This window comes from Lepidothrix coronata, unplaced genomic scaffold (genome assembly GCF_001604755.1).
Source record: "Lepidothrix coronata isolate B3197 unplaced genomic scaffold, Lepidothrix_coronata-1.0 Scaffold252, whole genome shotgun sequence".
NCBI lineage: Eukaryota > Metazoa > Chordata > Aves > Passeriformes > Pipridae > Lepidothrix > Lepidothrix coronata.
The window spans coordinates 702138-717236 of NW_016690432.1; the positions used below are offsets into that span (position 1 = coordinate 702138).

General features: G+C 45.4%; 1 protein-coding gene across 1 annotated transcript in view; it reads left to right on the forward strand.

The window, feature by feature from the left end:
• The first annotated feature begins 11435 nt into the window (after positions 1-11435).
• Positions 11436-15099, forward strand: part of CD8A (CD8a molecule) — a 10824-nt gene continuing 7160 nt past the window's right edge. Inside the window, exons 1-4 of the mRNA XM_017835210.1 lie at positions 11436-11619; positions 12196-12561; positions 13111-13200; positions 13701-13817. Coding sequence (XP_017690699.1) covers positions 11574-11619; positions 12196-12561; positions 13111-13200; positions 13701-13817 — 619 coding nt within the window. The 5' untranslated portion in view covers positions 11436-11573. The remainder of the gene's footprint in view (positions 11620-12195; positions 12562-13110; positions 13201-13700; positions 13818-15099) is intronic.

Consider the following 15099-nt stretch of genomic DNA (forward strand, 5'->3'; position numbering starts at 1 on the left):
CAGGGCTGGGTCTGGGCAGCAAAAGGCAGGCTGCACACCTCAATCATCCTCTCCCACAGGAAGGTGAGCAGCCTCAGGGGTAGCCCTGGCCAGTTCACTCCTCCTTCCACCATCTCCCTGATCAGGACATCCCCACAATGTCTGACCCTCGCTGGAACCCACCAAGACAGCACCATGCTGTCTTGATAGACTTCAGCCACTTATCCCTACTCCAGTAACACCTGCTCAAAGGATAGGGATTTATCCCTCAGCCCTCTGCCCATCCAAAGCAAAGAATTTGCTCCATGTCTGAATTCCCCAACTAGGCTTCATTATTCCTTTGTACTTTGGAAAAAAAAAAGGAAAAAAAAAAGAAAAAAAAACCCAACAAACAAACACCCAGATGCCACATCATATGTGTGCAGTAAAAACAAGAGGGGACAGCAATAGCCAAGGATGATGCTAGGCCTGTTGAAACACAGGCTTGGGCAGTTTACCAATGGAAATTATGAAAAAATGCTAGTAATTTCTATAATCATCAATAGGGTCTTTTAGTCAGTAAATCTGGAAGAGGTTTTAGATGCAGGTTTCACAACTGCGAGAGCCAATGGAATAAAAACGCCTCCCATTTCACAGACTTTTTCCCAGAGCATAAATAAGCAAGAAACAGAAGCAATAATAAAAAGATGCTTTTATGCCTGAGAAAATTAGCTCAGCCCCCTGATATCTGCACCTTCCATGCTGAGAGTACATTGATGATGCCAGTCAAGGGTCAGGGATGCCACATTATGTTGTAGCATATGGGGCAAAGGGATGCTTCCATCGTGAAAACTAATGGGAAAGTATTTCTGTGCATCTCTGCCAATGGCATAATCCCTGGATCCACGGAGAGAGAGAAAGAGAGGTGATGGCAGTGCCTGTCACGGCATTGCTTCAGCCAGGATGTCCTGGCAAATGAGGGTCCCCAGTTTATTCCTTGTTTCCTTCCAAGGATGGATCAGCCTTCTCCTGTCTCCCACTGTCACCCTCCTTCCTGCAGCAAGGAACGTCCATACCTAGAAGGGAAAATAATGGAATTTTATATATAGCACCAAACCCTTACTTCAGCAGTAAATAAACTATGTCATCTGAAATTACAAGAGGGGACATCACAAAATTTGGACAAAGAAGAAAGGCTTTTGCATAGGACAAGAAGGCTTTTGCAGATCTATGTGTTCAAGCATAAAACATTAGCTGTGTTGTGTTCATGCCCACGAATTATTGGGCAAGAAATTGTAAAGGAGATCAGAAATTACGTGGTGCAATAGTCTGTTGTTATTGTTATTTCTATTTAATTGTATAGTGTATATATCACATCTCTTCTTAGAACATACTGCATATATGTTCTATATAGAATAAATAATATATAGAAAATACATAGAGAATACAGAAAACATATATATTCTATATTATAAAAAAAAAAATTTTAGTTACCCTCTCAATAAACAGTGCATATCTTAGAGCGTTAAAATATTCAAAGGACAAAGATACAGAGCAGAAATACAAGTATTTCAAGCATTGCAGTAAATAGTCTTCATGTTTTTGTCAAACTTCTATAAATGCATTTCTATAAAATTGCCAGTCTTTACAGAATATTTTAGTTGTTGATCTAACATTGGAAGTACTCGATTTTTTTTTTATTCTTTTAAGCTGCCTGGTCATTTTTATGTGGATGGTCTGTGGTTTTATGATGCAAAAAAGTAAAAAAATCAGGTGCAATTGAAAACATTCAATTGAAAACAATCTAGTGATAGGAGAGTGAAGTTACCTCTGACTTTAAAGCTCCTAACATATAAAAAAATTAATTTTGCAGAGTCATAAACACAGCTGAGTGAGGCACACTAAAGAAGAGGTTGAATAACATCTCTAACAAATGGTTAAACCTGAAATCCATGCAAAAGGAAAGGAGATACATTATCCATGGGCACTGTTTAAATTCCTTCAGACTTATCCTTGGCCAGAACGGCTCTGTGCAGAGTAGCCACTTATTTAATACATCCTCCTGGCAGGAGAAATGGAGCCACAGCAGGACTTTAAGCATCCAGATCAGATCTGTTAAATGGGAATTTCTAAATGTCTTTTTTCTGTCACCGTATAAAATCAGATGTTTCCCAGAAGCTGCAAATAAACCCCCAAAAAACCACTGGGGAAAAAAACTACTGTCAGGCAGCATAAGTACTTCTTGCCCCTGTTTTTCTGGACTTCATTGCATTTTATTCAATAAACTAAAAATAACAATGTGTTAAGTTTCTGGTTTATAGAAACCAGAAACGTTTTCTTTATTATTATTCTAATATTAATATTTAATATTATTTTTGTTATTAAATTATATATTATTTGCTGAAATAAGTAATAAATACTTGTGTATATCAATACATCTATAGTATGTGCACTCAGGGTGAGATCTGCAGCTTCTGTGGGATTATAAACAAATATTTTTTATTCCAGCATTTGTTTAACTCGAACACATATCAGACCAAGTTAAAAATAAAAAATTTACATAAAGTGTGTATTTTGCTTCTCTACTGCTTTGCTATGGGAAAGGTAAATTTGAGTTCATACACCAGTGGTTCTTTCTCATGAAACAAAACTCATCCCTGCTTTAAATGTTCACGAGATGACAGGAGCCTTAATATTCCTCCCGTAGATGTTCATTTTCTTTCTGCTGAAGTTCGACTTCTCATTTAGCCTTTAAGATGTACATGTGCATGAAGGGGGGCTGCATCACACTTTCAAAAGAGAGAATATCATTATTACTATTTGCACTTTCTGAGCTAGCTAATAAATTAAAACTAGATAAGAAGCACTCCAAAAAAAAAGTCCCAGTGATGACATCAGCTCAGAAGTTTTTCTCTGCCAGGTACAACATATCTATGTGCTGTTGCAACAGGGATCTCACACAACAAACTTATTTAGTTCTTGTAGCGTAAAATCTCCAAACCCCGAAGATTAATCACCCGGCTTGCAGTCAGCATGAAAAGGAAACCTGTTCAGATGGCAAAGCCCTCTCCATCTCTCCCAGAAGCTCCTTGGAGGGCTGGGAGCCCTCAGGCAGCCCAGCTGACACAGGCACTTATGAGTTTGTCTCCTTGGCTTTTTTTGGCTCAGGCAATGAGAAACAGCTAAATTTTGTCTTGCCCTGGACTGAGCTTCTGCATCAGGCAGGAAAAAAAATGGTCCTGCAGAAATCTTGAGTGCCTGCAGGAGAAGTTTTGCAGCACTGACTTTTTCAAGGGCTTGAGCTTTGCCAGGAAACACTAAAGAATTCTGGATTTCCCTGTGTAGAGCATGGGGAGCAATGGACACTTCCAAAGAAAAGTGAGGACAAGAGGAAACAGCCTGAAGTTGTCCCAGGAGAAGTTTAGTTTGGATATTAGGAAACATTTCTTCAGCAAAAGTGTTGTCAGGCGCTGGAACAAGCTGCCCAGGGCAGTGGTTGAGGAATTTAAAAGATGTGTAAATGTGCCACCTGGGGACATGTTTTAGCAGTGGCCTTGGCACTGCTGGGTTAAGGTTGGGACTCAATGATCTTAAAGGTCCTTTCCATCCTAAACAATTCTGTGATTCTGTGATTCTGTGATGAGCCCACAAGCTGGTGCCAACCACGGGTACCCTTCCTGCTGCAGTGAGCCCCATGCCCCGTCCCACCCCTTCCTCCACGCTGTGAGCACGGTGCAGAGAGCCTTACCCTGCCCCACGTGCAAGCCACGTCGGTTTTTCTGCTCCTCTTCTCTGCTGGTGGTTAAAACATCCAGCCAGGAGGTCGGGCACCGACCCACGGCGTGCACCCACCCTCCCTCCCCGCAGGGCTGAGCAGGGAGGAGAGCTGTGGCTCAAAGAGACATCTCTGTCCCCAGAGCTGCGCATGTGATTTCACCCACCACATATCCTGTTGCTCCCTCCCAGCGCCGACAGCCGGGGCTGCAGGCTGTGCAGGCAGCATGAAGTGCAGCGCAAAACCGCGGTGGTGGGCAGCTGCCCCCGGGGGCAGGCACAGCATTCTGGATGCACGCTGCTCTTCCCCAGGGCAGCATGGCCACGGCAGAAACCACAGCCGAGTCCCACCGTGCCAGAGAATCATAGCATCATACAATCATACAATCAGAGAATAATAGAATCGGTTAGGTTGGAAAAAACCTCCAAGATCATCGAGTCCAACCTTCAACCGAATACCTCAATGCCGCATCACAAAGTTCCACGTCTACTTGTTTTTGGAACACTACCAGTGATGGTGACTTCACCACTGCCCTGGGCAGCCCATTCCAATTCTTAACCACTCCTTCAGTGAAGAAATTTTTCCTACTATCCGACCTGAACCTCCCTTGGCTCAACCTGAGTCCATTTCCCCTTGTCCTGTCAACATCTGAGCTCTCTGCAGGTACACCAGGGAGGGTCACAGGCAGAACTGCTGCTGTTCCTCAGCAAAGCTCAAGGTGCAATCCTTGTCCAGCACAAGCACGAGGTCAACTTGCTAGCTGATGTCTCAGGGAGAGGTGCAGAGCTGCACTGACACCCAGCTGCGGGGCTTCAAAACATTATGCCTTAACATCAATACTGAATGCAAAATTCAAGTTGGGATATTTCCTATCAGTCTCTTCAAAAACAGTGGAGACAAAATATTCCTGGGGACAAGGATTGTATATTCCCTCCCCTGGTCCCCAAACCTGAGTCTCTCCTTATTTTACCGAAGCTGGCACGCAAATTGAGGTAGTTGCCCAGGGTCAAACATTATTCCTCAGCCCTTATTCCTCTTCCAAGGTTGAGAAATCCAGGATGCTCTGGAGTGTAAAATAGAGAAAGGAAGAACTCACCTTCCTTCTCTGTCTGCTCCCAACACCAAAGGTGTCTTGCCTGAGGTCCCAGCTAACCATGGAATTGCTCCAGTGCTCCCTGTGGGGGGATGAAGGGGAGTGATGTACTAAAGGTGGCCATAAGCATCCTCAGTGGTCCCATTTATGGGTGGACATGCCATGCAGAGCTGATGATACAGCCCCTTTTCCCTTCCCTGTGCCCCTGTTGGCTGTAAAGTGAGCAAGGGAGAGTCCCAACGAGCTGTGGAAAGAGCTCTGTCCCACCACAAGCACAGAGGGACGTGGACACAGGCCCTACAGGGCCAGGTGCTGAAAGGCTGGAGCCACATGAAGCTCAAACCATCTCCAACCGATCGTCTTCCAGCTCACACAAAATGGATACACAGGCTGGAAAGCCACAGGCAGTTCATGTGTGTGTACCTCCTGTATCCTGCGTGTAAACACACCCAGAACACAGTTTCTTTCTCTATGCAGTGGTAACCACATGGAAGAGTTGAACCCTTCCCTTTTTCTCTCGCTATCCAAAGTGCAGAGGACAGAGATGTTGGGACAGCTGTGGAGAACTGCAGGATCCATTTTTGAGATAAATGTCCTTGTGCAGGGTCAACAGCTAAGGGAGATGTAAGTGTTCTGCGTTAAAGAATGAGATAATTGAAAAATTAATAGTGTTTCAGAGGAAATGGATGTGGAGATTTGTAACAAATGGCTTCCTTAACGTGACACATTGAAATGAGATCTCACAGTTAAGAATATAAAAATGACTGGTTTGGCTCAGAGCAAAGGTTCATTCAGACAACTTTTCTGTCTCCAGCATTGGCTATGAGCAAATAGCTGAGGAATAATGACAAGACAATCATATATGATGCTCTCCTTTAATATTCAGTCTATTTTTAACTAAATAGATTTCCTGAGCCTGTTGCTGTCTATTGAGTAACCCACAGTGAATTTCTCTTCCAAGCACTTGTCCAGGCTCTGCATCCCCAGTGTCCTTTGTTGGGGACATCACTGGGTGAAGAATGACTTCTTTTGCTTCCAGCCTCACCAACATCATCTGCTGCCCCTTACTGTATTGGAAAAGGCAGGGAATAATCAATCCCTCTCCGCTCTCTCCCAGTCACTCACAGTTCTGGAGGCCTTTAGTGTTTAGCCACTTCAATAATTTTTTCAGACCAAAGAATCCCAGTCTGCCACACAAAACCCATCCCAGACCTCTGATCCTATATTTTGCCCTGCTCTGAACCTTTTCTTGTTCTACTACTTCTTTTTTGAGTCCTCTCTGTGACATGAAGGGTGATACCAAGACACAGCATTCAAGGATTTATACATTGCATTGGACCATGCATTGGCCATGGACTGGACCAGTGGACCATACAATGACAAAGCTGTCTGTGTTCTCTGCTTTATACCCCATTTCATTCCTACCTGGTAACATCCTATTTGCTTTTCCTGATGGGCAATGAGTTGATGTTCCCACAGTAGTACTTGTCTTAACCCAAATTTTCACCCCTGAATTTGACTCCTGATTTTATAGGAAAGCCAGGACTGGTTTTCCTTGAGTGGATCACTTCACAATCACCTACTCCAAATTCCACCTGCCCCTGTATTGCCCAGTCTCTGAAAGATCCAGCTGCTCCCCTTTGATGCAGCCATCCCTCCTCCCTCTGTCCCTTTTGAATAAGGTGTTATGGCTCAGAGTTGCATCTTACAGGTCTAATTCAACAGCAAGGGTTGGGGTTTCTTTTCAAATAAATGCAAAATTGAGTAGAAATAAGTTGTATGAGCCAGCAAATGCTCTTAGCAGGACCACAAAATGGACGAAGCAAGTAATCTCAAGCAAGTCTTGGGTTTCCATAGTGCCAGCGCTGCCAGCAGGAGACATGGAGAAAGTAAATGGAAACCCTTCCTCCGTTCTGCTATGGAAATTGAATTTCCTTCTCAAAGGTTTTAACAGTAAAGATGCACAGCAAAACCCTTTTCTGGGAAAGTCCTCCTGCACCACACAGATGGACCCAGAAACTCCCTGAGTTATCTCCACGAGGATTTCCAACCCAAGGTCTTCAGGGAAGAAGGTTAGTGTGCAGCAAGGAAGGACATTACAAGACTCTGGATTGATGGTGACAGGAGAAATCAGCTCCCAAGGCTGTGGGGATAACACCAAGGCTATGAGACCCTGGAAGGGGGCTGAAATCAGAGCACAACAATCAAACTGCCTTGAACCCAACAGAAATTCAATTCTGGAAATTGGAAAGGAGAAGATGAGCCCAGTTCACCGAGTAAAGACTACTGGAACTATTCAGACAAAAATATTACACACTGGACTCAAACTTATGATTTTTGTTTTCTTAAAGGAAGTCTATATACAGTTAGAAAAACTTTAGGTCTTTTGCAGTTCTGGACTGAAACTCTGTGGTATTTTGGAGATTGGAGTAGCAGAAAACCAGCCCATCCACTGTTAACTCCAGCTGGGGCACTGGCAGAGTAAATTGTCACCCACTCCCCAAAAGGTGCCATCACAGATTGCTGATTTACCAAATGCCTGCACAAAGGAGCTCTGCAGCATCAAAAGAGAAGGTGTGGGAAGCCTCTGCAAGGAAAATTCATAATACATCCAGGTCTTTTTCTATCACACTTCCAGCTGAGGTACCAACATTATGGAGATTTTCAGCCCAGTGATCGGTTATAGGGCTACACCACAAAGAGGTGGGAGCACAGGAATGTTTGTGGTTTGCATTCTGGATTTTAAGCTGTGTGACGTGTACACGTGAGAGTACCCAGAAGAGTGGGCAGTACTGACCACTGAATTGGAAACACATGGCTGCAGTGGAAACACAGAGTGTGAGTACCTGTTGTGTGACAGTTTCTCTTGACATTCTGCAAGCCCCTTTGGTGCTGCAAAGCTTTGCAAAGAAAAAGGGGGGCAGCAAGTTGCTCATAAACCACAGCTTCACTTCACACCGGAAGGACCGTGTGCTGGAGTCTCAACATTTTATTTTTTCCTCTGTTTGAAGGAAAAAAAAAAAAGCTCATGATTTGCGACTAAATTTTGAAATCTTCATTAAAATTTTCCATTCCTCCTTGTGAAAGAGGAATGGAAAGTTTCAATGCAATCCTTCAAAGGTTTACAACAGGAAGAGTCAGCAGTGCTGCAGCAAACACAGTCCGGTGTCACCTCCTGAGTTACCATCACTGATCACTTGCAGGAATCAAACAGCACATGCAGCATCATTGCTTGGCAATTGGACATCCTTGTGGAGCACTATGAGGAGACACCATGGGCAGCAGAACAATGGACCTGACAGAGCACAGTCATTTTGGGGCCCTTCTGTGTTCACCAGCCATCACAGCGCGACTCCCATGTCCTGAGGGACACCACAAGATGTCTGGTATTACTGACACCAAGAAACTGAAGAGTTTCTTACCCCTTGAAAAAGTCCCTGAGATCGTTCCACGAAATGACTAAGAAGTAAAACATATCCAAAACTCAGCATCTCCTCCAGCTCCCTCTCATTTCCCATGCCCTCTCCGTCAAATGGGTGTAAGCCAGCACAGAGAAGGAATCCTAAATTCATCTCCTGCCAAGCCTGGTTCAAAATCAGATGGATCCCTCTTGCTCTGTCTTGTCCCTGCATGATTTTCTCTCTTTTCTCCTTGTTCCTTTCTTCTTCTGCTAATTATTTGACATTAATTAAACAAAGACCTAGGCTGGCCTTAGTATATAAAGATAAACCTTGGTCACAAGCACCTTAGGTTGGAGTTCTCAGAGCCCTGCAACCTTAGCTATGAGTAAAATGAAATTACTGGTAAGTTTGGGAGAAAAAAGAAATTATCCTTTACTGTCTAATCAACCTGTCTGTTCTCCTGACTTCTCTTATATGATGCTCTGCAGAAGTAACTGGTTGTCCGAGTGTTTTTTTCTTCTTCCTTAGTCATATGATAACTGAGGCACTACAACACAAATTTTTAATAAAACATGTTTTTAATGCTGGTGTTCACTGATTTGGCTTAGGTCCTCAGTTAAACAATCTATTGTAAAATACTGTCTAGAGAACAAACAGCCAAGTTGGGGCTTGCTAAAGACAAGGAGATTTCTTAATTAATCTGATTAACCACCTTCTCCTCCAAGTTTTGGAATTGGTCATCAGTGTTAAGCTTATGTGAACTGACCTAAATTATTTCTACAAGTGTTGATTTTAAAGTAGAGCTTTTTTCTGAAGGCCCTGCTTGTGTCTTGGAGCCTTCCTTAATCAAATAATTGCCACTGCAACTGCTTTAACTTTTCTTATTTGTTCCTGTGTGAAATAGAAACAGCATTGTAGATGTGTGACAGCCCTCTTGCAGCTATATCTCTCCACTGACAGCGAGCTTTTGCCTTGCCTTTAAAGGGTATATTCATTACCAGAGTGTTGCAGGTGGCAGAAAGGAGCAGCTTCCCCCAAAGCCATCTGCTGTGAGTCCCCAACATCACCCTTGCCCAGCACAATGGGAAAGCGTCAGAAGAGGCAGGGAGGGACTGGTGATGTCTTCTGTGTACTGGTGAGCCACAAAGTGCTTCAGCTAATAAGTGTATGAAGAGAAGAAGAAAGCCTCTGAGCTGTGATGCAAAGCATGATTGTGACAGAGGAAATGGTGGCCTTGCATGGAAACCAGCTCAAACCGTGAGCAACAAGGACCAAGGTCTCCTCTATGCACAGGAGGGGAATCTCTGGGTGCCTCTTTGGTACCATGGACTGATTCATAGTAAAATTCATCATTTATCAGAGACAAGAAAGAAGTGAGATATCCCTACTGAGAAAGGAAGTAGCCCTTCCTGGAGGATCCTTTCATTGTACAAATTCTCCCAGCACATCCATCACCACACCTCCGAGGACATGCACTACGTACTGTAGTGAAGAATCCACACTCTACAGCAGAGTGAGAACCTAGTCTTGACAAATTTTTGACCCATACTCATTTACCAACACATTCACTTCCATTTGAACCAAACTAAAAAACGGGGAATGAGGAATTTTCCTATTTTGGTCTCCAGAAGGTTGTGCTTTTGAAAATGCTTTTGAAATACAATTTTCTGCCACTGAGTTGTAATAGTGATGGAGAGGGGAGGACTCAAACAACAATCCCAATGGATGGCAGGAACCAGCTCACTTCAGCACCCAAGAAAGCATGAGACTCAACTCTAGTCAACTACAAGGCAGGCCCCTAGTTCAGTTCCTTGTTGACATTCCTCCATCAGCCTGTGAGGATGGGCACTTCCCAAGAACAGCTTATCCCATTATAAAGAGAGGATGAACTGTAGCTAGAATCAGGTAAATAAACTGCCCACTGAACCAGAATGAGCCTGTGCAAGTAGCATCACTTGATGTCTCATCTGGAGGTGGCTGGAGCACTAAAAGTTGTCATTTGGCTCAAGTCTGATGTTCATATTTGCTTGACAGGATTTTGAGATCCAGATCCTTGTAATGTTATTTAATGTATGAAACCTGTTCACCCTTTATTTTGTCAAAATCTACTATTTCAAGTAGACACCACAACTACCACAGCCTCATGAAGGTATGAATTTCACACATCTCAGCAGGCTAACAGCAGCTTTCTTCACTCAGCAGGCTTTGAAGCCCAGTGAAATAAACCCAGTTCCTAAACCATTGTCCATAGCTCAGCTCTGAGTAGCAGTCCCAACAGCAACATCATCAAAGTTAGCAGCACCTGTTGTCTGACAGACACAGGATTAAAAGGCTTTCTTTGCAAAGGGGTAATTTAAAAACCAAACCTCACACAAAAAAAAAAAAAACCCAAGCAACAGGATAGCCTGGAAGAAAGAAATAAATCCAACACCAGCCCAGCCGCTCGCAGTCTGGTGAAACTATTCTTACTGTATGTGCAGAGCTCCAGGAAGCATCACCCATCCCCATGTGCCAGTGGTCACCCAGAGGCAGCAGGAAGGGCCCTCTCTGTTGATGCATACAAGAGTTTTCTTGGCAGGGCGGAAGACCCTGTGGTTAGAGAAGAGAACCACAAGTTGTTAAAACAAAGAAAAAGCAAAGCATACCCCAGGGCGCTCTTGGTATGTTCAGCTGACAGACCACCTGCCTTGCTCAAAGTGGCTTTTGCTGAGCAATTGCAGAGATGAATTGACCAAAGAATTGCAAAGAGAACAATTAAACACCTGAAGAAACCATCTGTGTGCCAGCAACACGTGTGCTTGGAGATAAATGATATGCGTATATATGCCATGAAACACCTGTGTCTCACTTGCTGGGTATGAGAATACTCTGGGCTCTGCCATCCACATGAGACCCTCTGAGTGTGCTTAAGGGAAGGATGCAGAATCCCTCACAAGAAACACAACCTGAGGCCTTCAGCCAAAGGATGGGACTTGTCTGTGACTTCTGTGGAGCTGGAGCTGCTGTGGAGCCCCAGAGGGCTGGAGGACAGCAGGCTGGAGCGCCCGATCCTACCTCAGGCATGAGCAGCAGCACTCTGGATCTCTAGGGAATTCATGGAGGCAAAAGCCTTGAGTAAGAACAGAGAAGGATAAAAGAGCCCAAATTTCAACCTAGAATTTAATTTCTTCAGAAATCTTTTTTTGCGCTGCATTTTGCCGCAGATGCCGAGCACCGTCTCTTTGCCCAAGAGGGTCTTGATGACATCACATCCTCCCCAAAGTGAGATGCAGCCTCCAAAGTCAAGAAAGAACGATCATCTCAGCTGCACTGCACCGTCTCCAAGGACAGACACCCCCAGCAGAAGATGGACGGGTCTCCTGCCCTGCTCCTCCTGCTCGCTCTGGGATTCTGTGAGTACGGACACAGGGTGGTGCAGCCCCTTTATCAGGAAGGGCATGGGCCCTTCTTCCACCAAATCCAAGAAATTGGGCTAAACAGTTAAAAGGCAGGTGGGGGGTGGGAGTAAACCAAAAAAGCTGACTTTGAGATGTGGTCAGTAATTGTGGAGGGAAAGGTGGCATCACCTCAGCCAGCGCAGGGCAGCTGGAGGGGTGGCTGCAGCAGCACGAGCACTGGGAAAGGAGCCTGGTCGGATGAGTGGTTCTGGAGGGGAAGGAGAAAGGGGGAAAAAGGGGGCTTAGCAATCAGTGCTTTTAGAGATTCATTTCAGATAATCTGGGAAGGAGTAACGTCCCTGAGAAGGCAGCTGGAAGGGCAACACCCATCTTTCAAGCCTACATGGCTGATTGCTGAGCACCCTCCATGCACAATCCCAGCAAGGATTCCAACAAAACCTTCCAGTCATCCAGACACCATGGTTCTCCCTTTGCATTTGTACTTCCATCCCATGGACAGAGCATGAGATTTTTCCCAGAGGGACCATTGGCTCTTCCCAAGCAGTTCCAGCAAGGATTTCTCTCCTCCAGGCTATCCCGGAATCCATGGCCAGATGTATGAGATGAAGATCAGGTTTCGCAACAGCATCACCCAGCTCCGGGTGGGACAGCGGCTGGAACTGGAGTGTCAGACTGACAAGAAGGACAGTGGCATGTTCTGGGTCCGCCAGGACAAGAGTGGGACCCTTCACTTCATTGTCTTCATCTCTTCCATATCCAAGATCACCTTCAAGGGGAATCAGAGAACGTCCACACGCTTCGAGGCCAGCAAAGACAACACTATCCATCGGTTGGTAGTGAAGTCTTTCACACAGCAGGATGAGGGGAATTATTTCTGCCTCACGAACATCAACCAAATGCTGTACTTCAGCCCTGGCCTGCCTGCCTTCTTCCCAGGTGAGCAACATCTCCACCCAACCTTGCTTAGCTCTGCCAAAAAGCCCTCCTGCCTGTGCCTTTTTTAAGCAGTCTTCTCTCCCACAAACCCCAAAACATCTTGTGACCAACCCACTGCTCCTGCTGAAGGTTCCCTGCTTGCCATCTCTTCTCATGGTATTGCTCCTGCCCAAAGGCAAAGATGATTGGGCAGACCCAGCATCACTTCCCCATCCCCACTTCTCCATCCTACACATGGCTCTGAAGGGATAACATCAAAGCAAAGTCCAGCACTACCCCTCCTTCCTCACCTCACATGGGTCCCAAAACTCAGGGTGCTTATGAGGATGGTGGCAGACAGCAAGAAATAAGGAGGCTACAGCTCCTTACTGGCTCCTGGGAGACCCTCCTTGGAGGAGTCCCAATCTAAAATTGGATCTGTGAAGTCCCCATGGAGCTGAATACAGAAGCATCCATACCCTGGCAGGGGTAGGAGAGCAGAAGGGCAGGAGAGAGAGCTTTTTTTATTGTATTTGCCTACATGCTGAATTCATCTGTTTTCACTCATAGTCACCACCACAGTGGCACCCACCACAACAAGACCCACCACCCAGCATGACATCACCGAAAAGGATCCGTTCCTGGAGACATCAGATCCAGGTAATCTGGATGGAGGAAGGGAGGGAGAAGGGAAGAGCTGGGCTCTGGTCCACTGATACTGAGGGGGATGGTGCAGGCATTTTGGGATAGGAAGAGACTAAAAATCCATGGAGCTTTATCAGAGTTGGAAGGATTAAACTCTAACGTTTCATCCCAGCTAGGAAAGGCTTAGGATAAGGTTAAGAGTATGAGCATGCCTGGGCATGCTGGGCTGAGGGGGAGGAAGGGAAGAGCCTTGGGGGCTAGGGCTGGTTTTACTCTCATCAGGAGACACAAGAAAACGTGTGGCTATGTGTCCTCCTTCAAGTGCCCAGGAAAATGCTGAGAGCAGCAGCACTGATGAAGAACATCCCTGCAGGCCCAGGGGAAGCCCTCTGCCTCACCACCAGCCTCGTGGAACACCAGGCAGGGCCCTTGGCATCTCCCTTGGCTCCAGCAGAACTGGCCTTAACACCAGCTGTGAGCACCTCATGAACCTTTCCTCTTCTCCATTCCTGCAGAGACCAGCACAGAGAATGAGCTGAATTTCTTCTGTGATCTTCTCATCTGGGTTCCCTTGGCAGGTGTCTGCCTCCTGCTCCTCATCGCCCTGGCCATCACCATCACACTCTGTCAACGTAAGACTCACCACCACCCCCTGTAGATGCTGCTGAGGGATTTTCAGCAATGAGCCAAAGTCCCTGGGGACAGCCAACAGACATAATTCACCCTCAGGGTTCCCAGGCTGACCCTGCTACTGCTACTCACCTCACACTTTAATTCATCAAAATGTTTAAGTGGAATATTGAGGTAACATGAGCTGCAGCACCACTGCCTGGCATGGATTTCCTACAAAATAAGCCTGGTTTATCCATCGTTAGTCTCAAAGATATCAGCTGCTGGGGAACATCAGCCCTACCTCACTGCAGTGTTTATTTAATGAGCTGTGGCTTGGTAGCTTTGAACTAAAACATTTTCTTATTTTCTTTCTTATTTTAGGAACCAGAAGACGAAGATGCAGGTGTAAAAGGTTAGTAAGTGACAGGCATTGGTGTTTTTCTCTTAAACTTGGCAACATCTCAGTTTCAGGTGATAGAGCAGACAGGGGCCCAAAAGCAACCTAAAAATTCTTCACCTGATGGGAGGGGTCTGTGTAATGACTAAAAGGCAAAACGAAGACAGAAGTTCTCTTTTCCCATGGTTTTGTTTGGGGTTTTTGTTTGCTTTTTTTATTTTTATGTAATTCAAATCACGGAGCCCTGACACTGCAGTAGACACAAGCCAGAAAGACAGGAGGGGCTTGTGGTAGCCCAAAAACTTTGCACATCACATAATGCTCATAATTAACCACATTTCTGTGCTCCCAATGCACCACTCCAAACTTGAGCCTGGGGGTGACTGTATTTCGTTCCTTACCCTCCCCAAACCATTCATCTGATTTCATCACTGGACATTCAGGTGTGACAATGGATTAGATGCAAGTTATTGCATCCCAAATCCCCCTCTGAACCATTTTGGACCAACATCACCACGGCTTCAGGCCTCCATTTCCCCTAAAGGCACTAAGGAACAGCAGCAGAGAGGCTGCTGCAAACTTGGATGACTTTCCTGAGAAACAGCACTGCAGACAGGAACAGATTTAAAAGTAACCCAGTTTCTATGCACTCAGGAACATTTTTTTTACGCTTTCCCTCCTGCCACCTCAACCCACCCATCCTGAGTCACAAGGAAAACTCCATCGCAAGGAGAATTGCAATTTGCCAGTTTGGAAAAAGAATTGCTTTTGCCCACATGCATTATCCTTCTGCAAAAAGACCTCCCTGCAGCCAGTTTCTTCACCTTCCCTGCTCTGCAGGAAACCACTTCTGCAGTTTTGCAAGCCTTGGGCACCCTGGGGCTTGTGGCAAGGGACCCACCAAG